Source organism: Gymnogyps californianus, chromosome 2, assembly GCF_018139145.2.
Source record: "Gymnogyps californianus isolate 813 chromosome 2, ASM1813914v2, whole genome shotgun sequence".
Lineage (NCBI taxonomy): Eukaryota > Metazoa > Chordata > Aves > Accipitriformes > Cathartidae > Gymnogyps > Gymnogyps californianus.
This window is the reverse complement of record NC_059472.1, coordinates 120460872-120482135: the sequence shown is the minus strand read 5'-3', so window position 1 is coordinate 120482135 and position 21264 is coordinate 120460872. Positions and strand designations below refer to the sequence as shown.

Here is a 21264-nt window from a genome sequence, read left to right as displayed (position 1 = left end):
GAGTGTAGGTGCCATCTGCTGGTAGTTTAATAAGTAGCAGTTTTCATACTGGAAGAAATATTAAATATTACTACCTCAGACTGCATCTCAAAAATAGTTCTCATGAATGTAATAGATGTTAAATCTATTCTCATTGAATATATTATGGCAGTATCAAGACTCAGCTGTATGATATCAGAGATCCTTCCTGTAAGTCACAAGATCTAGTGAGTTACTTCCATGTGGATAGCTGTCAGACAGCTGACAACCAGGACTGAAAACTGAGCACACAATGATGCATGAATCAAGCTTGAATTCTGGTAAGTAATGGGCAAGATCTTAATGATTAAAGGTGGAAATCATGATTTTTCCTGAATGTAAGAAAAGGTATATGGATTCTTGAGTAGAAAAAACAGAAATGTAGTAATTAGACTTCAGATGGGGAAGACACTGGAAAGCCAAGAGTTTTATAAGAAAAGCATTTATGCAAGTAAGTTGACTCATTTTGCTGGAAAGTTAGCTAATATAAAGCACTGAGATATAGTGATGTAGGATTTTTTAAAATATAAATTGTTTTTCAGTATTATGTTGAGAGTAAGGGTTTGTCAAGTAACTTAGTGTACATTGGGGCAAGTTAAACAAGTTTGAAATTTTAGTGTAGCCTTTAGAGAAAGGTTAACTCCAATGACAACAGTTTGTTAATGGCAGAAGATCGTTCCCAATTACTCTGAATTAGCAAACCTGCTGAAACTTGCTACCATGTGATAGCTTTGTGTATGCATGTAAGCATTTAACTCTTACTTACATACGGGGGGGGGGAGGGGGGAATAGAAGCTGAAGTTTCTCCCCGAGTATAGTTCAGTACCTGCAATACTGCAAGCACAACTTACTCAGTTGTCACTGATTAAAGCTAGCTCTCCCCAAAAGTACAAATACTCTACCTGTAAAGACTGATTCTACAATATTTTTACTTGTCAATTTCCATTTAAATCTGATCTGTAAGATTGTAATTACTGTGTTCCTCAAACACAAACATAAAAATCGCCTTTTTTGCAAGTTAGCAGTGTTTAGGGAGATGGAGGGATAGCCAACTATAAATGTTCAGGAAAAAATTCCTCTAAAATAGTCCAGGTCTGACATGCTGAACAACTTCGCTCTCATTTTCAATTAGACTGATACCTGTAAAGAAAAACAAAACACCACAACTTTTATACAGCACCTCTTTTATAAGAGTATTCGTTACAAAAAAAGTAAATAAAAAAATTCCCTGAAGCAAGAATTGTTGGTGAAGATTGAATTGGGAACTTGTGTGAAAACACAATTCCAATATAGTCACATATTTTAATATAACTTCTTCCATCTGCATGGCATTAAGTTATTCCAGGAATAATGCTTTCAGTCATCCACTCCAAGTGATGCAAACCTATTAACATTGCATAAATGCTGAGTTTCTGGTATAGCACACCTGATGGCCTTTTTTTTCTTACTAGATGCTTTCTTCTTTTTGCAGGACTCAGATTTGGTCTTGGTCATCTTCTGAAAGAAGTCTGGAGATACAGTTGACTCTACCGTATTTAACAAAACCTGATAAAGCTGAGTCATTTTTGGAGATAAACTAAACAGATTTTCCACTGAAGGTGTTGATTTAAGCTCTTGATACAGTCTGTGCACGAGGGTCCCACTGTAAAGCCTGCTCAAAGGAAGGAGAGAATCCTTGTTTAGAATTGTACCTCAGCAGGACAGGTAGAAACATGCTGCTTAATGAAACACAGATCTTAACTACATAGAGTATCCAACAGTTGGCTCCTAAGGGATACCTATTCTACTCAGTATTTTTCTCCATATTAGTATCTTTAAAGAAGGGCATTCAAATGTAGTAAAATTGGCCAAAGGAGTTTGACACAGAAAATAAAATGCGAACATGTTCCATCAGGGGCTTGTGTGGAAAGCAGATCTCTGAAACATTCTTACCTACTTAGGTCTGGCTCGGAGAGAGGAGTGCCAAGTAGCTGATTGAGATACAATCCCATCTGAAGACAGCACTGCCACTGGCAAAAACTGTGTGCAGCATCTAAATCAAAGTCTTTATTTGGCAATTTCTTTTCCTTCCATTTTAGAAATTCGTTATATGCAATACTCTCATCTTCAGCACGTAAAACTGTGGGATCTAGGTTATAAATAGAAAATGACATGCAAATAAATGTTCTGCTGTGAACAGTATGAAAGGTACCTGCAATGTATAGGGTCTTCAAACCTCTAGTTCCATTTCAGGAAGCATTAGTAATGTTTTCAAATGTCTCAAACTGAACTTTAAGACATAAAATTGAGTAAAAATTCAAGTATGAATGTCCATGAGAATGTGAAATTGTGAAATCAGGAATTCTACTTGTTAGGTAATCTGCTACGCTGTTCTGTGAGTGGATCAATTCCAAACAAGACTTCCATCTCACTCCCACCCACTTGGGAAGCAGGTGGCAACCACATCAGTCCAGTTTCTATAAACTAGCACCTAAAGATACTGTATAACCCTGGCATACGTAATCTTTGCCATCAAATGAAGGACTCCTAGAGGAAATGCCACCATAACTTTAATAGGTATAAATACTACCGAAACAATTTGTGATAATTTAGTACTTTCAAATTCTCACAGGCAGATAAAGGGTGCCTTTATCAGCATTTTTAAGTACAGATGATTTTAGAAAAATTCATGAGGGGGGAAAAAAAAATCTATCAGAATGCATCAATAGTAGTTATTCTCTTTTGATGCATGAGTATGTGACGCTTATTTTTTGGTAACTTTTGTATCTAAATTAATCTTTTAGTCCTAAAGAAATTAATGTTTTACAAGATGGTAAAGCACTGTTTTACCTATATAAAATGTTAAATTGATGGCTAAAACTTTCTGCTCTGTATCAATGCAAAGAATGTAACACCTCAGGATATAGTGTAAATCAATGCTAATTCATCTGAATTTGGTCAACTCACCATAAATGAGGAAAAATGAATTATGGTATAGATTTTCCTAGCAGCTGAACATCTAAGATTGTATTCTTTAGAGACATACCTGGATCATTTGTTATCCTGTGCAGTTCTCCAGATACTATCATTAGAAGTAAAGCCTTTAATTGATGCAATTTAACTTTTGGCTCTGAACAACCTATCCAGTAACACGTTACAGCAATAGGGAGTTGTAAGTGACTGGGGATAGATTCTAGGAAACTCATTTTCACTCCTAGAGTCTCCAGCAAAAGCATCTGACGGCACGACATGGGTACCTGAAAATAAATTAAAACATTGGAGTGGAAAAATAAAGGTAAGAGACTTTATTTGCTGTGAGCAATTTCCAAAAGGCAAATAAGTTTGTGTTTAAACTAGCTAGTACTTCATGTTTTTGATAAAATTATTTAAATTTCATATTCTGAACAGGAGATATTTTCTAAATACTACTTAAGCTTTAAAAACTACGCAGTTAAATGTTAGGTAGAAGGATAAAAGTAATTTTTTATAATTGCCTGAGGTTAGATTTTAAGAGGTTTCAGAGTCTTCTTCAAATCAGGTGACTTAATTTAAACTCCTATGTAAAAGTTGACTTGCTTGGAAAATCTTGTAACCATAATGCATTAAAATTACTTTAGTATGGCAAATATATATAGAGAGAGCTATATATTAAAAAAAACCCTTCATTTTGTGCCTCTTAGAAGTTACCCTTGCTTTGTGAGATGTAATCGTGATGTCTGTTCTTGATATGTTGAAAACACGCTTACCTGTAATCACAATGAAATCTTAAGTGCGGAGCTTGCATTTTTCACTTGCAACGTATTAATTCCTAGCACGTGTTCCCTCTCTGTTGTCCTATTTAACTTCTAAAAAGTGGTGTTAAACTTTGTCCATAACTTCATGCATGCAGCAGAATCACAGCAGGCTGTTCAATTGTAATTCGAGTGTTTTGTGAACCTTGATAAGGATGGTTTTGCCTATTCCTAGGCAGACATCCCCACAGTAGAAGATACACTGAAATCAGTTTTGCATAGAGCACTTGAAATGCAGAATAACCTTTCTTCTTCTAACCTTCTGTTGAACTGATAATTCCCATATATTTAGTAAGGAGAGTTGTTATAATAGCGGAAGCTCAAATTCATTAAACAGCCAGCATACATACCAAGACCAAATTAAGGTGTCATTATGTTTCTTAAAATCCCCAAACATCCCACACTCTTAAGTGTTTTACATATTGCTCGTTTAAAAGGCCTGTAACAATAACCTGTGTAAAATAACCTGTATGTAGGCCTTTGGATCCATAGCTATCTGTACCATTTAATGGTCGTAGTAGTGATAGACTTGGTTCTTGTATGAGTGACCAGCAAGTGATAAAAACATATAGCACAGCCCCCACACACAGATGTGTTAACAGTTGATCTGAATGCCAGAATGGATAGAGCATGTGGCTTAAATAGGCAGTATTAAAAGACTCATATTTCCAGATGTTTCAGAAACTACTGCATACAAAACCTCAGTGATGTAACTTTGGGAATGGGAGATTGCTTTCCATTCACAGCAAGAGTTACAGTCTTAGTCATTAGAATTTAAATATACAGACTTGCTAATGGTGACTGGAACTAACCTAGGACAACTTTCCTTTTGATTACAAGCTGTTTTTCAGGTGCTGTTCTGTCTGGCAAGCAGCAGGGGTCCATGTTAGCAGGACGCATACTTGCGGCAGGTAAAATTGCTGGGCAGCTGCAAGATTCACACATGAAATAATGGTGATTGTTAGTAAAAAAGCATGGGTCAGATTTTGTTTCAGAACATTGCTCTGAAACATCCACAGCTTGATCAAATATAAATTAAGTTTTGTAATGTTAAATTGCACTTCTCTGAATTTCATGAAACTGAGTTCCTTCCTATAATTATAAAAGCAAGTATTAGTGTAACAGAATACATAGGATGAAAGAAGAGCTTAGAATGGAAAATTTAGGCGATACTACAGATATACACAATGAACTTTTCCTATAATTTGTCTTGGTACACTTGGGGGGAGCGGGAAGGGAAGAAGATAAAGGCAATCCATGTAGCTTCTCAAGTATCACAGGCCAAGCTCAGAGCTCTGTAGGTACCTCTGTATTAAGCAGTTATTGAGGTAGCTTAGTTCAGGCATCGCATTTAGCAACCAGCTGGCAAACGTGAGTCCCAACTATTTTTTGTCACTCATGAAACACCGTTAACTGTGATCTGTTGTGACAACCATTTACCTCCATTAACTTGTCCAAAGGAAAATGATCATCACAAAAATCTGTGGGTAGGCTTGCTGCTTGAACAGATGTTTTTTTAAGTGTCTTTTGGAGTCTGTCAAATTCACATACAACTGGCAGCTCGTTGGTCTGCTTACTTGGAGAAGCAGCTTCAGTATTTTGAGATACTTTCAGAAGCAGTCCATAGATAACTTGTCGAATGGGCAAAGCTGTGCTATGTGCGCTAGGTCTCTGCATGTTCTCCACCTGAACGTGGAGGAAGGTACTCCTCAGTATCAGGGCATCGCTGATGAACGGGGCTAGCTTACCTTTTGCCAAAGCATCGAGTACCCACTGCGGTAAGTCTGCTTTCCTGGCAGCCTCACATTCATACTTTCCATTCTGAAAAAAGTCCTCTAGGTTCACGTCAGACGGAGTATAATCCTCCATTGAAGTGCACAGAAGCTCCCTTATTTCTTCCCTCTGGTGTTTCTTAAGGTATTTCAGCACGTTGTCGACAGCCTCGGTGGGCTCAGCGAACTGCGACAGCCAGTTCAGCAGCCCCTGAAGGCGGACGTGCTTCCCCCCCTTCCCCGCCGCGCACCCCCTCGGCAGGCGCACCTTGCTGAAGAACACCTCGAGAGCGGCCAGATCAATATAGTCGTTCCCGTTCATGGCGGCGAAGAGGGGGAGCAGGCTTTTGTCCAGGTGACTGAAGTGCCTGCAGAACTTCGCCACGGAAAAGCAGCGAGCGGGAACGTAGCAGCCCCGCGCCCCCTCTCCCGCGCACACGCTTTGCCACTGGAAGTGGGTCAGGGGGCAGTAGCCGGCCGCCAGGTCGAAGACGCAGAAGTCGCTATCGAGGGAGAGGACGGGGCAGCCCCAGCGGTTGGCCAGGCCGGCGATCTCCCGGTCGGCCTCGGCGAAGCACTGCACGAAGGGCACGCCGAGCCGCCCCAGCGCCTGCACGAAGGCCTCGCGGGTCAGCAGCGGCACCAGGCAGCCGCCGTCGCCGCGGGAGAGGCCGTGGGCCGCCCGCAGCCGCTCGGCGGCGCGGCCCCGCAGCGTGGGCAGCTTCCTGTCGTCGGCGCCGCGCCCGCCGTCCAGCACCACGAAGGGGGAGACGCGGCAGGCCCGCAGGCTGCCGAAGAAGTCGCGCACGGCCGCCGCCAAGGCGCCGTAATCGCCGCCGCGGCGGAAGTCGACGGCGGAGGCGAAGCAGAGCCGGTGGTAGAGGCTGCTCCCGTCGATGACCAGCTTCGTGTCCCTCACCCGCAGCTCGGTGAAGAACGCCCCGCGCTCCTCCACGAAGCCCGTCAGCCCCTGGACACCCATGGCGGTGACCGCTGCCCCCCCGTCCCGGGAAGGGCGCCACGCCGCCGGAAGTAGTGCTAGGAGTGACAGGCAGGGTCCTCCAATCAGAGCTCCGCTGCCTCTTCCCGCCCGCTGGCTCTCAGTACGCGTGCGCGGCGTCTCCTAGCGACGGAGCCGTAAACAGGGGCCTGGCGGAGCGGTCGGGGCGGGCAGCCTCCCCGCGCAGCCCGGTTTGGCTCCGGAGGCCGGGCGAGGTAGGAGGCTGTGGCCGCTTCCTCTTTCGCCCCGGGCTGGCAGCACCCTGCCTCAGGCCATCCCGGGGGGAGCCGGCGGACCCTGAGGGACGGTAGTCCCCGCTGTTAGGCGGCCCTGGCGGCCGTACGGGGTCGGGCGCTGGAGGGGCAGAAACGGGTGAGGAAGGTCGCGTACCTGCCGGCGAGCCCAGAGGGGTCCCGGGGAGCACCGCCTTCCCCGGAGGGGTGAGGAAGGGGGACCGGATGGAGGCATGCCGCCCTCGCCCCTCTGTGTGAGGGTACCTGGGCGGGGAAGCGGGGATACTTCATAGCTGTGTGTGTGCCCCCAGGCCCTCGGAGCGTGAATTTTGAGTCTTAACACGGCCTGTTGAACAAGGTAGTAACATCACCGAGGTTATCCTAGGGGATCTCGGCTTCCTGAATGTGCATCAGGGAGATATTAATTAGCCTCTTTAGTAGTCGAGTACGTTTGACCTTGTTTTACTATCATCTGCAAGCTCCTTTGCTACCGACCCTACTAATAAAATCTTTCTTAGTTATCCTTTCTCTGGGAGCAGTAAAAAACTGAGCCAGCTGAGATAATGTTATTTTAGACTTGGCGAGGTTTATAAAGATGTTGCAGAAAGTAACAATGGAGCCAGTGTTCAGGAGTTTTGGGGTTTTTTTAATGAAGGTAAATAAACAGGAATACTTAATTTTTTTATTTTCAAAAAGTTTAAAGGAGCAGGCCAGTGAAGTCATTGGCAGGAAAAATTCAAGGTAGTAAATAGTGAGGATATTTAGAGTTTAAATATAAAAACTCTGGAATTTGTACTGCAAGGGGTGGGGGGGCAAATGTTGATGTAGCACAGGGTTTCTTAAGAAATAAAAAGAAAACCTGATAGGATTGGAAAATGACTTTGATTGGCAAAGAAGGGTTTGTCTTGGAGGCAGAAAGTATCAGAGCATGTTAGCAGTTCCTAAAGAAACCTGAAGGTTGTGTAAAGGAAATTAAAAACAGTATCTTACTTATATAAGCAAAGGAAGGTCAGGGGAAGAAGTGGAGGTGCTGTGTGCGTAGCATGCGTAGGTGGAAGTGAATCCCTAAACAACAACTTTGCTTTAGCTTACAACAAAAAAGAAGAAGGAAATTTAACTCTAGCTAAGGAAGAAGGAAAACTAAAAAAAGTGATCCAAACAATGTAATTGCATTAGTTTGGCATCAGCAGTCTGCCAGGCTCTGGAATGGGGCTTGGGGAGGGGGGGTGTGAAGAAAATTAAGAACATAAACTGTTTATCGGCGTGTTACCAGATAGGGTATACTGGGATTTTTGAGGAAAAGGGGGCTGGAGAGTTGATTTCTTTGAGTTATCTCTAGTTGTTCTGAACTTTAATGAAGCAATTGATGTACTGCTGCTTGAGAAATACCTGCTCAGTGGGAGAAGATGGACACTGGTAAAAAATACAAGGAAGGTTGGCCTAAAGGTTCGAGTGAGGTAGGAGAGGCTGCCAGTTCATATACTTCTCAAAGAATCAGTCAGTCTTACGGTTGAGTCAGGCTCTAAAGTCTATTGACTCTTACAGGGTATTTCTTTCAAATGCAGTGGCTCAGCAATCCACCTCTTCTGTGCCATTAAAATGTGCCTGTGACACCACAGTGGCAATCACTGGCCCCTGCCTTATAATGCTATTCAGCAGTAGATATCAAAGCATTTCACAAAGTTATATAATAACAAATGATAGTTATTATTATTATTATATACAGAGGGAAATTGAAGCGTAGAGAGTAGCAGGTGAGAGGCAGGGTTGGAAATAAAGCACGACAATTAGACTCAATGGCCTACCTGATCTCAAGTGTGATATTGCGGTATAAAGGATTGTGATATTTTCCTAGGGCCCAAGTAAGTATGAAAATTTGAAGGTGAGCAGTGTTAAGTGACTCTTCTCCAGAAAAAAGGAATAGATAGCTCAGCAGTTTTTGTAAGTGTAGTTATTTCTAAAGGTTACATATTTCAAAGCTATTCTATTTGGAATTTATGAAGGCATCCATAAACCAGCAAATTCCTAGGAGAATAGAATAGTAAATGAAAAATATATAAACTTGCCAGAACTGGCAATGTAATATTTTATGGAGTTCATCTTCCTGCCCCCCCTCCCCCACACCTCAACATGATCCATTTATGCCTCTTCAGACAGATTTGGAGTTATAGAAGAAGTAATTTTCTAGCTGACATTCTTTGCTGAGCACTTGCATTTCAAAATTTTTGTCACTGTTGCTGTCTGAAAGAGAATACAGAAACAGAATCTCAGGAGTGCTTTCGTTTAAAAAACATACAGGATTTGTATCATTGTTAAGATGGCTTGTAGTAATTAAAATTTGGCTGTGTTTCATAATATAGTGAGTCTGCAATGTCAGGCTCTTTGGTACAGTGTGACAGCAGCTCAGCAGATGGGTATTAAAATAGGTTCTTGCGCACACACATGCGCGCACACACACACACACTGTTGCTGTAAGATACAAATTTCTAATCTTCATTTAGGCTCTGCATTTGTTAGGAAGTAAAGACAGTGACTAGGAACCAGCAGCTATGTAGCTTTTAAAATTAAGCAATTTGTCTTTTCTCTTCCAAAACAAAAAAAGCATTTTCATGTGCTTGCATTGACGTTAAAATGCTATGGTGAACAAATGCAGCGTGGGCACGCTACACTGCAGCAGGCAGTGCTGATAGATAGTAGTATTAGTTGCACTGATTGTAGGATCTTGCAACATCTTTGTTCCAAAGGATCCTCAAGCACAAATGACGCAGGTAGCATTATATAAAGGCAAGGTAATGAAAGCAATATTATTTTATTGTGTGAAGTGAAGCACCTACCCTTCATCATCTGGAATGAGAAAGTTATTCTAAACTCATGTTCAGTTATTGAAAACCATAGAAACACTAGAGGTTTGCCTTTGCAGTCCCTATGTTTACAGAACTAGGACCTCAATTAGACAAGAATTCCGAATCAAAGCTGAATTGTTAGAAAGGTGGGTCAAGAAAGAATTATTACAGCGAAGGAGAAATGAAGAGCTTTTGGAAGAACTGGGTTTTATTGAAAGTCTTGTAGACTTGTGGGTAGCCATGAAGCTCTAATTTGCAGAAGATGTTAGTAGTGAATCACACAGAAGCTGTGAGGTCACCACTGAAACAGATGGTGAAATCTGAGGGGCAAATGAAAGAGCAGAGAAAACAGCTTCGTAGTTATTGATGGAGTGAACTCAAATTATGGCTGGAGATTATGCTTCAGTATAGACAACAATCATGAAACTTGTATCCTGAAATGCAGATATTTTTGGTGTCAGATACAGTGGTAGGTATAAAGACAGGTGGTGAGGAAGAGTGCCATATCTAGGTGAACTGTCAGGTGAAATACAGGTGTAGTTGTCCTTGCAAAAAGCACTTGAACTTTTAAATAAATTGATGTATAAGCACCTGCATTTGATTTCCCCTGTGTTATCAGTTCAGTGAATTCATTTAAGGTTAATTTAGAGGAAGGCTGACTATGTCATGTCTACATTATCTCGAGTTTCTTTATCAAGTCTGCTGCCCACAGCTTAGCAACTAGTGATTCCACTTAACTTGTGTTTTGCTGCAAGCTGAGCACTATAAGCACTGCCATAGAATTAAATGAAGATTTTAATAAGAATAATAGATTGACAAATCAAATTTTTTTGTTTCAAGTGTTTCCTGTGAACATCCATGGAAGAGTAAAAGGATTTGAAAGCTACATTCTACAGAAATTTCTGTAGTTTCTGTTACACAGAGAAATGCTGAAATTTCAAGAAACCGCTAAGCATGTCACTGTTGCCAGATTTAATTCTGCTTGCTCAGATGCTATGATTGCAAGAAGATATACTATTCAGAGGAAACTTGGCAATGGAAGCTTTGGAAGTGTATATCTTGTTTCTGACAGAAAAGCAAAACAGGGAGAAGAACTGTAAGTAAACCCATCACATACTTTAAATAAAAGTGTTTGGAACATATTTTTTGCATTGTAGATGTTTTCTTTTGTATTTGTGTCTCATCTCTCAGTTTGGTGTTAACATTGCAGCCTTAACTGTTTAACTTTAGTGAGGACATAAGACAGGAGCAGACTTTATGCTGACTTAGCATTCCAACTGAATCTGGTTGTGTTTAAAATAGTTTATCCGATATGTCTATCTTATTGTGCTTTTATCTAAGTCCTTTTTAATTTACTTATGCAAGACAGAGTGGAGATAGATAGAAAATCTCAGACCCTCATCTCCATAGTGATGTATGTAGCTTGGCATAGTGTAGCTTCCTCTGAAGCTTTGTAACAAATAATAAAAACAGTAAAAATATATGTAACTCACCTATTCCCCAGTGTCATACCTTGGACAAGTTGCTAATGTAAGGCATACGCTATGGAAAAGACCGACCCTTTTATTTACTCAGAACCGAGGTAAATTTTATTATTGTCCTGACAAGAAGCAGGGCAAAGGTATATGCCAGGTTTCACACATTTGCTCTTCTTTGTAACAAAATTGTTTGTTAAAGGCTTAAAGCTTTATAATTTAGAAGCTATCATTTCATTATTATGTCAATATATAATATATGCGTGTATAATATAATTGTATAGTTTATTTTTGAGGTCTTTGTGTTTTATAAACTCGGTTCTTGAAGTTCGTTCTTCAGAACACTTACTAAAGTGCTGGGCATTTGCCTTCTATCCCATGCTTATCCATCTTCGTGAACACGATATTTTTGTTTTAAAAAAAGTGGAAAAAGAGAATCCTTAGTCTAATCAGGTCCAGCTACTGCAATATCTAGCTCTATAATGCTTCATTCAGTTACACATGCCCGTTAAAGCATGCACCATTTAAAGGGAGCGTGAAAACGTCAGAATTTCTGAATGTATTTTAATGGACTTCCCTCTTAATTTCTGATGATTTCTTATTTATTTACTGTAGGTAAGTTTTTTTAATAACACTTAATTGGATGCTTTCAGGAATCGATTTGTGTCATTGTAAGGACTCAGATTGTTGGAGGGGTCTCAAACTGTACTGTATTGATGTCCTATTTTTTTTATAATTGAGTTGTCTAAATGAAACCTGAGAAGGAATAGTTACAGAAATTCCAGTAAACACCTTTCCATTTGATGTATACCTAACTGATAGCACTTTTTTTTTTTAAATTGCCAGCAAATCTTGGTTTTTTTTTTTGTTTGTTTGTTTTTTTTTTTAAACCTGCCTGAATTTGGACAGGTCTCATCAGTTTGGTTGATAAACCCTTTAGGATTCTGAAGCCACAAAGATAAAAGAACATTTTCAGAGTGTTGACATTTCTGTATGTGAGTTTGAAGTTGGGTGCCTGGGTAATGCATTACTGGATGGACTTCCTGTTGTGTAGAACTGTGTTTGTCCATCAGTTTGATACTTACACCAAGTGAACTTTAAATGTGAGTGTTTTTGGTTTTATCCAGTAAAATCTGTGAGGCTTTTTGTTTGAAGTCTGTAACATCTAATCAATGTGCTTTTCAGCCAGAAATACATTCTTCCATTAAATATGGGGGTCTATCGGTCCTTATTGATGGACACATTAATGAGCAATTTTATGATAAAAGAGCTTTTTCTGATTCATTTGTTCCTCACTTCTGCTATTTATGACAATGCATTCTTGGCAATATTGCTTTAATAAATGTGCAGCTAAGACATAATTGTTTCACTTGTTTTCCTTCTACATCAATTTACAGCTTCTCAGTTCCTTGGATTAGGGTTAGAGGCCACTAAGCTCTTAGCTTTTTCCAGCTGGCTTGTAAGACTTTTGGATCTCTCTTAGCCTTAGCTATGGTTTTCTACACAAATGTTCGTTAATAAAAACTTTCATTAAAAATAATAGAAAATGTTTTTCATTTTCTTTTTCTGTTAAAATAATTTATCATGCAAATAGGGTGACAGGAACTACCTGAGCTTGTAAGACCCTTCAGAATTCAGCTATTGCTGAACTCAGAATATTAACAATATAGTGAAATGTGTGTCTTCACACATTTGCTGCTATAGCACAAGCTGCCAAACTTCAAAAACAAGGAATGTGTGCTTTGCTTTTAAGTAGTTATTATCTCTATTTTTCTTCCTTAAGAATTTTTCTTTGAGAACTTTAATTCTGAGTGACTGTGTTTTGAACGAACATTCACTGCCTGCAGCATTTCATGCCTGTGTTTTGTTAGGGATGAGGCTGAGTGTGTCCTCTGCCATCCTCAGGACAGAGGCTGAGTATCAAATGGCATATGCTTTTTTTAACAGTCCCTTTTTGTGACTACAACAACGTGTAACAAGCCAGTGCTACTGTAATACTGTAGTTCATCTTTTCTTCACTAGGGGGTACTTGCGTATCACAGTTATTCATTCCTTCTGCACCTCAAATGTAGATTGAGGAGCCGATTCCCCCAACTTTCTATCACTTATATGCTAATAGATGACAAAAATACTGGCGCAGGTGAACATGAAAGCTCAGCTAGCATAATGAGATAGAGTGTAGACAGTTTCTTCTATTTAAAAATACTAGTTTCTTAAAGTGGTAAAATATACTAGAAGTCACGTTCTCAACACTACTTTCAAGTCAGAAAATAATCTCTTATGGAACTGTACTGGTTACTGCTTCTGTTATATTTTCCATTGGAAAGTATGTATATACTTTCGAATGAAAAATTAGGTGGTTATGTTTCTTACTCTTTAAAAAGAATAATCTTAATACAGCTCTGAAAGCACTTTGGCAGAAAAAAAGGAATTGAGATATTTAGGTCCCAAATGAACTCAGCAGAATTGGAAGTCTATTTTTATTTTTTCAGACATGATTTAGAACACACTGAGACAAATGTTATATACAGCGTGAACTCAGCCACGGATAGTTTCCTGAAAATTGCTATACTCTAAAGCACTGTGAAAGAGCATAGGAATAAATCATAAGAATACAAATTCCCAAGAAGAATGACATCCTGGATATTGGTACAGAAGCTGTTCGGGGATATCTTTTTCAATTTTCCATTAATGCAATGTCTACAGAATGAGTTAATGCAGAGACTAACAATGGTTATCATCTAATTTCATGTATGCTCAGCAAAGCTTTTGCATGATTTTAGAAATAGTTTTTGGGCATGCCTTGTACTTTGTTACCCCTCAAGGATCTTAGCTGTGGTGAGCGAAGTGTTATGCACAGAGTTGCTTCAGCTGGGAGAGAGAGTGGGTTGATTATTTAGGGCATGCCTCAGGTTAACAGACTTATTTCACATAAAACTCCCCACATATACCCACTCAGGCCAGCAATGCCTGCCTCTGTTAGAAGTACATGCTAGCTTCATGCTGATCTCCAGTTCTGTGTATGGATGGGATCAGGATTACTGACTTTCTGAGATCATACTAGATCAGAGACATCCAGTGTGATATGGTTGAGTTGCATACTCTATAAATAATAAGGTTATGAAGTACTACAAGTATAGTAGCATATGTAGGTCTCTTACTGTAAGTCCCTCTTAAGTGTTGCATTGTATGACACATTCCTTGCCTGTTGCTTTAACTTCCTAATTCGTATTTTTTGTAAATTGTATTTTCTGGTAATTTTTTATGTTCATGGTCCTGTGTGATTTCTGTAATTTTGCCTTTTTTATTAGATGACTCTGAAAACCTTTTTCACTTTAATTTTGCATTCCACCCTGTCTCAACTAGAAAATTATGTACTGCTGTAAACAGCTGTCAGTTACGGACATGGCTAAACACCTGAATGTCTAAGCCAGGAAAATCCCTAGTCATACAACACATTTCTTGTGTTGATGAACTCTGTTTTCCTTTAGAAAATAACAGTTGCAAGTCATTGCGTATTCTTAAATATGCTTTCATAGGTTCTGCTCACATTTAAGTTTACTGAGCAATAGCTTCTCTGCTTGCGTTGCTTGTGTTATATGTTTTTCCAAGGTATATTATCCATGGTGGAGAGGGAGAAAAACAAACCAATGATTAGTATTCCAGAGTGAGATGGTGCCACCATGGGATTATTTCAGACTGGCTGCTAGACTTAAGGATCACACTTACCTCATTCTGAGATACCTGCTTTGTGCAGACATGTGATGAATAACTTTTCCGAGTTTCATAATAATTTCCTAAAAAGAAAAGTGCAAGTTCTTGATTTTAGATTTATGGCTAGGGAAGGTGACTTTTGTCTTCCATGTTTGTGTAGAAAGTTATGCCATCTGCTGTATATCTTCTACAAGAGCTTTTGATCCTATTGGATGATTCGCACCGAGTATGACAGAGGGTTAAACATCTCGAAGATAGAAGTTCCTGCAACTTATGTGAAAATAGACAGCAGAGTAGAGAACAAAATGAATGCCCTCATAAAGAGAAAGGCCAGAACCTGGGAGACTCTTCACTATGAAAGAAGTTTCTCATGTATTAGACAATCCACACAGGAGAGACATCATCAATTTCCCCCAGTTTTGGAAGAAACTATGGTCAGATTTTATATCATCTTAGAACCTAAAGTCAGTTAAACACAAGAGACATATTTGTACGAAAGCAAGCTTCTTAGTTCCAGTTTACACAGGATGGCCTGGTTTGTGTATTATTTGATATTTTACCTGTTAGATATTTGCAAATCTTCTTGTTTTGAACCAGGTACTGGACACTCACTAAAACTGAGAATGAATTGCTTAATGTTGACACTGTCTTTCCATTCTAGTGGTCTCTAAAATGAGCTCTGGCAAATCTTTATTTCAAATTGCAAACTGATTTAGCTAATATGTAACTGGAGTCCAAATAAGGATTGCTCCTGCAAATATTTGCTGTGGTTTTTAATCTTTTCCAGGGTTTGAATTGAATTTAGACATGATAGATGGGGATGCACATCACTAGTTGCCTGTTAGTGGAGTTTCACAAATTTTTAGAGGTTCTGGGTTTGGCTCTTTTAAGAAGAAAAAATGGTAGCTTTAATTTGGGTAAAAACTACTTCTTATGTGTTTTTGTTCATTTTTCTCTTTTTCTTTTGCAAAGTTGCACCAGTAATGAAGTTGGACCTAAGTGTCATTTTTTTCTTTACATTTGTATAATGTTACTAGCAAAGGATTAACTGTGCTACTGACTCACTTTTCTAGACCTATGTATGCCCACTATGGAATACTGTCTATTAAGAATGACTCTTTGCATGCCTTTAGCACCTTTACCATTCTGGGACCTGAAAGCACTTTTCAGAGCTGTGAAGTATTTTTATCCAGTTTGCAAATGGACAATAAACAGGGAGGTTAAACAGTTTGTCTGTGTTCATGTAGGGAGGCTGTGGAAAGTAACTGGGCCACTACTTGATAAATCATTCCTTGATATCTTAATCTTGCTAAATATTAGCAGAACCTTTAGTTACACTGTAGATGCTCGATCCTCATCTAGGGCCTAATATTGTGGGGGTCAGTTCTACAGTTTGGAAACAAGCTGTTCTGTGCATGGCAGGAAGGAAGCCTAGTCTCCTGTAGACTTGCATCCTCTGTTCCCTTAACCTACCACAAGAAGCCCTGCTATTTCACCACGTCTTATGACCACATTCCTTTTTCTGGCATGTCCCACATTTTCTTTTACTTCCTCTAGTCATAGCTCCAGCTTCTCCCTTCCCTCTCGTATCCCTCCAATATTTGTATTTTCCTTCTGTATTCCCTAATCATGGGTTGGAAAAGAGACAGGTCAAGCCGCGGTGGTCCCTGAGCACGTGCACAGGTGAGATGATTGGTGTACATACATGGGCCATTTGGCAGCTCAAACAATGTATAACTTTTGGGATCCAGGGGTCACTAAAGCTCTTGCACTTCCTACTTAGATCATTAAATAAGGTCGTCTTAAGATCCTTGAAATTGCTGCCCTTCTGACAGATCTGGTTGAAACTGGATGGTAACTCCCCAAGTTGAGTAGTGATTGCTAGACAGACATTTTTTTCCTGGCTAGACAAGGCTACTAAACTTAGGACAATTGGAAAAATTTGTAAACGCTGGTGGGACAGTTACACTAAAATTCTTCTGCAACTTTCCAGTACACTTGGTATTTAATATCTACCTTCAGTTCTTCACTGACATATAATATGTAAATGCTTTGAAGCTTATTAGATCTTATTTGATAGGAAATTCAAGTCACACCCATGTGTGAATACAATGCCAATTTTGTTGGCAAAGTATCAGCAGCTCAGTAGTTATCAAGTCAGTACTGTCTTATAAAACTCTAGCATCTCAATGATCTGCTCAAATGCAATCTCTAATGACAAAGAGAAGGAAGGCATTTCAATATCGTGTCTAGGAAACACTTTATATGAATTTTTGTAAATGAAGTGTCAGTATAGCTTTTAATTTACTGGTACATTCAGAGAAAATTTACTTAAATTTACAAATCACCTTCAAAATGCAGAAGGTCTGCAGGTGTTTATTGTTCCCCTCCCCCCCGCCCCCAGATTCTTGACTCGCATATGATTTTGCAAAAGTCTATCTCAAATTTTAAGGAGTTTGCTTTTGTTTCTGAACATCATGGACCTAGACCCACCCAAAATAATTAGATAACTTGGTTTGTATAAAGAAAGTTGCAGGATTGTACCAGCATTTTTACAGCAAACAGTAATATCCCTGCAGTCACTTCTATCCCAGTCCCCCTGAGTAGCTTATCAGTTAATTATAACAGGTAATTATGGTTAAAGACAAAGTCTTTTATAGCAGAGATTTACGTTCAGCAGTAGTCTTGAAGGACAGTGCTATCACTTACAGATAATGAATGTCCTAATCAATTGTGCCAAGTGAAGCTCTGGGTTAAGTTTCACTAATTCATAACCATGCATGGGCAAGCAGCTGAAGTACACAGTAGGCAATAGGGACTTCTAGTTCATAAATATTCACAAGGTACTTATATGTCCCCGTGGTGGAAAGCACACGCTGAGAAGCGCCAAAGTCCCTGGACTGCTCCTGTGTGTGGTAATTGTGGGGTGTCAGCTCAACTTCTGCATCTGACTTGCATTATACCATTAATCCAGACTCATGCTATGATTCCTTGGAAACTCTGCACTTAGCTGAATAATTTATCACGTGACTTTCAATTATTTATGACTTCTTATAACAAATGAAATAGAACCTAAAGGTGGAAGAGTTTTGTAACTTAGGCACATCCAAGCGACAATCGTCACATTGCTGTGTGGTCAAATCCCTGTGTTTGCTGCCTGTGCTTCTCTGAAGGTAGTCCAAGGGAACAGTCATTTGATACTGAATTAATTAAAACGGTAACAAATGACTCCCTGCCAGTTGTTGTGTGCATGTTCATCTAATTGTGCTGCTTTCCTTTTTTCTTCTCCCTCATTTAATAGTAAAAACTAGAAATTAAAACTAGAATCCATCAGGTCATTTTAGGTTTGTGAGCAGATATTCATGATCTCCTTGGAAACTGAACAAAGGTGCATTTGCTATAGGACTTTCCTGATTGCTGCTTATTTTTAAATAAGCTTTTCTTAGTGAACCATCTTTTGCTTGGTTCAGTCAAGTGTGTCTCTGCTTCTTTGTGTAAGGCTCAGGCTACTGTGTATCAGCTGAGCTGCCATCACTACTAAGGTGTACAGTCATTCTTGGCCCCAAATAAGAGATAATAAGAACATTGACAGAGAGGTCTTGCTGATTTAGCTAGAGCAGTTTGAGAAGTTAGCCTTCATGAGCTTGCCACTTGAGTGGCTGAGCATGACTTTCATATTCTGTGAACAATGCTACGGGAGTCAAGACCTAGCTAAGTGTCGAAGTCCTTGCTGAAACCTCTGTAACGGTGGCTGATGCTCTTCTGCCTTAGTTTAAGGATACACCTGCAAATGGAGGTTGTCAGAGAGAGAAACTGTAAATGTTTTGTTCCAATTTTGGGAGGCAGTTGCAGCTATGGCCACAATTGTTTCACATCATTTCTAGTGCAGGCCAATACTGGTTCAAAGACCAGTTTGATAGCCCCGGACTCATTCAGAGCAGTTCTCACTGGAGACTATGTGGGAAGGTGCTTTAGTCCCTACCTCCTGCATCCGTGTCAGTGCCCAGCTTTTCCTGCAGCCCAGCATGGCACTGTAGGGCTCCTTCTGGCTTTCAGCACGTAGAGTGAAGGACCTGCAGACCTCCCTTGCAGTGGGAATGTGACAATGCCAAAGTACAACACAGGTACAGAAGGCAGGAGCTACCGTTGGAGCCCGCTACAGTTCTGTGTTCCTCTCTCTAGTAAAGCTACACTTATACGCAGCTACCACAAAGCTATGGAAACAGACACACACACGCATCTTTGCAGAGGGATGGTCTGCTAAAATTGGTAGAACAACAGAATCGATCATTACAAAACACAGGAATACAAGAAATGGACCATCTCACACTGGAACAGTTTATTTAGAGCTCAGCATAAGAAAGTTTGGAAAGTCCCTGTATTGTCCCAAAAATCAGGATTCTTTCACCCGGTGTGCAAAAAAGCCGATTAACACACAGAGTCGAGATATTTGTTTACTTCATGTCTGCGCAGAGATGGGTGCGCTAGGTGGTAACTTCACAAAGCTAGCACGCCTGGTTAACACATGGTAAAGCATTTTATACCTTTTGAGCAACAGTTATCAGTATTTTTACAGTTTCGCTTAGTTACCCTCGTTCCTATTGGCTCTCGCAAGCCTCATCTCCACTTAAAGTTGCAGCATCCTCTTTTTTTTACTGCACATGTTCTGTGAGGAAGGGGTTTCTGTTGGTAGGGGGCTCTCCCTACCTAAGGGCGGGTTTTCTAGTATGTTAATTAGGATAGTTCACTCAAAGTTCAAGTAGCTCTTTGGTTTCCCTTGTGCTTATCTTGGTATTTCTTTACCCGCTGACTTATGGTGTCATCGTATTTCTCATCTCAAGGTCACGCCTCGTTAACTAAGTAGCATCCTTTGTTTTTGTTTCTCGTATCTCCAACACCTGTGCTGGATAAGTCTCTAGTGAGGCCTGCAGGATAGTTTGGCATTGGAGCACAGATGTGAGATTTTACACTGCCCATGCTGGTGACGGATTTGGCAATTTAAAGCTACAGCCATGCTGCAGGCCTTTGCACAAGCAATTTCTTTGTTAAAATTTCTAGTTCTCTCATTTTCAAAAAGTATAAAACCTGGTATTCTGTGGCTTCTTTGAAATCAAAGGGTGAGTACTCGGAACATGTTTGCACCCTTTGTTCAGCTTGTGTAATGCAGGTGCCTGTGAAAATCCTCTGCGGCAATGTCTGATACAACTTTTACATCTGCTCAGTCATCTTTATGAGCTTTGGTGGTATTGTTATTGGTTTTTCTTTTTCTTTTTTTTACCCCTCTCCTTTTAGTATACTTTTCTTTGACTAAGTAGCCTACTTTTTCATTTTCAGTGGGATTTGTCCATTTGACTGGGGTGCATTCTAGCTAGGTCTTTAATTTATGTGAGTGGGAGGCGGAGTTCCTTAAAGAAAATATTACTTGGGTTTACTCTAAATGTCATCCTCTACAGACCTGAGCTCCTGGGAGCTCAGTGCTGGAGCACCTGCCATGTTCTGATCTTGTGTACAGGCAGTGAGTGGTGCTGATGGTTGAGTTCATTGTTTTTCAAAATGTTTACAAGTACCATTTTCAACACTGAGCAGAGAATTGTGCTTAAGGCATTGTTGGTGAATTACTGGTTCTTTGAGGTGCATGGCAGAGACAGAATTTAATGATTTTGTAAGTAAGCAAATGCCTCGAGATCACTTCTGTCTCATTCATTTTGTTGAAACTGATGTTTAGTTTTTATGCATTTGTAAGCTAGCTTTAGTAAGAAAATGGAGAGGTACAGTATTATTACTTTAGGTTGAACTGTGACCACCTGCCTCAAAGATAGAGTATGGTTTTGCAATATTTGAATATGCCTGTCTACTCTGTCTTGTTGCAGTTTACCCTTATTGGCAAGGTGTTTTCTCTTAAGTCTGCATCAAGGATGTTGTCATTTCTTCCATGCAGAATGAGCCTCCAGCTCTGCATTGCATTCAGTACATTGTAATGAGAAAACTGCTGCAGTGGGTGGAATAAATTCTGGATTTGCTGGGCAGTCGGTATATTTTTCCTTCTTTTTTTCTATTTTTTTGGTTGTGCTTATGTGACACATTAGTAAACGTAATTCCTAGTTCACTGTTTCTCTTACATGCATGGTGTGCCCTTCATGTGTTCTAAAATAACTTTTCAATGTTGCTGGGTAGTTGTTTCATTTTTGAATTGCACATGTTTCACTGACTTCTAAGACCACAGTATCATACTCGGAGGGCTAGAAAGTATTAAAAGGTTTTTATCTAACAATATATGTTATACACAATTAATTTCCTCAGCATTGCTTGATTCCCTTTGCCTTTGATTGTAGACTATTTAGTGATACGCTTTTGTAAGGCTATAAACTGTGCTTTTATCTCTTTCTCCCATCCCCACCTTTTTTTTTTTTTTGTACCATAGATAATTCAATGAATATCA

At 39.9% G+C, this 21264-nt stretch overlaps 3 protein-coding genes across 3 annotated transcripts in view; 2 read left to right on the top strand and 1 right to left on the bottom strand.

Moving 5' to 3' along the window:
• The window catches only part of ATP2C1 (ATPase secretory pathway Ca2+ transporting 1), an 80271-nt gene extending 78283 nt beyond the window's left edge, over positions 1-1988 (top strand). Inside the window, exon 28 of the mRNA XM_050892732.1 lies at positions 1959-1988. Coding sequence (XP_050748689.1) covers positions 1959-1988 — 30 coding nt within the window. The remainder of the gene's footprint in view (positions 1-1958) is intronic.
• ASTE1 (asteroid homolog 1) lies at positions 1192-6542 on the bottom strand. The gene is made up of 4 exons (XM_050892734.1): positions 5229-6542; positions 3044-3254; positions 1951-2146; positions 1192-1669 (listed from the first exon to the last, which is right to left on the bottom strand). Exons 1-4 carry the CDS (start codon positions 6540-6542, stop codon positions 1375-1377), a joined length of 2016 nt encoding a protein of 671 aa, XP_050748691.1. The 3' UTR covers positions 1192-1374.
• A 4020-nt stretch (positions 6543-10562) lies between these two features.
• Positions 10563-21264, top strand: part of NEK11 (NIMA related kinase 11) — a 102000-nt gene continuing 91298 nt past the window's right edge. Inside the window, exon 1 of the mRNA XM_050891934.1 lies at positions 10563-10732. Coding sequence (XP_050747891.1) covers positions 10563-10732 — 170 coding nt within the window. The remainder of the gene's footprint in view (positions 10733-21264) is intronic.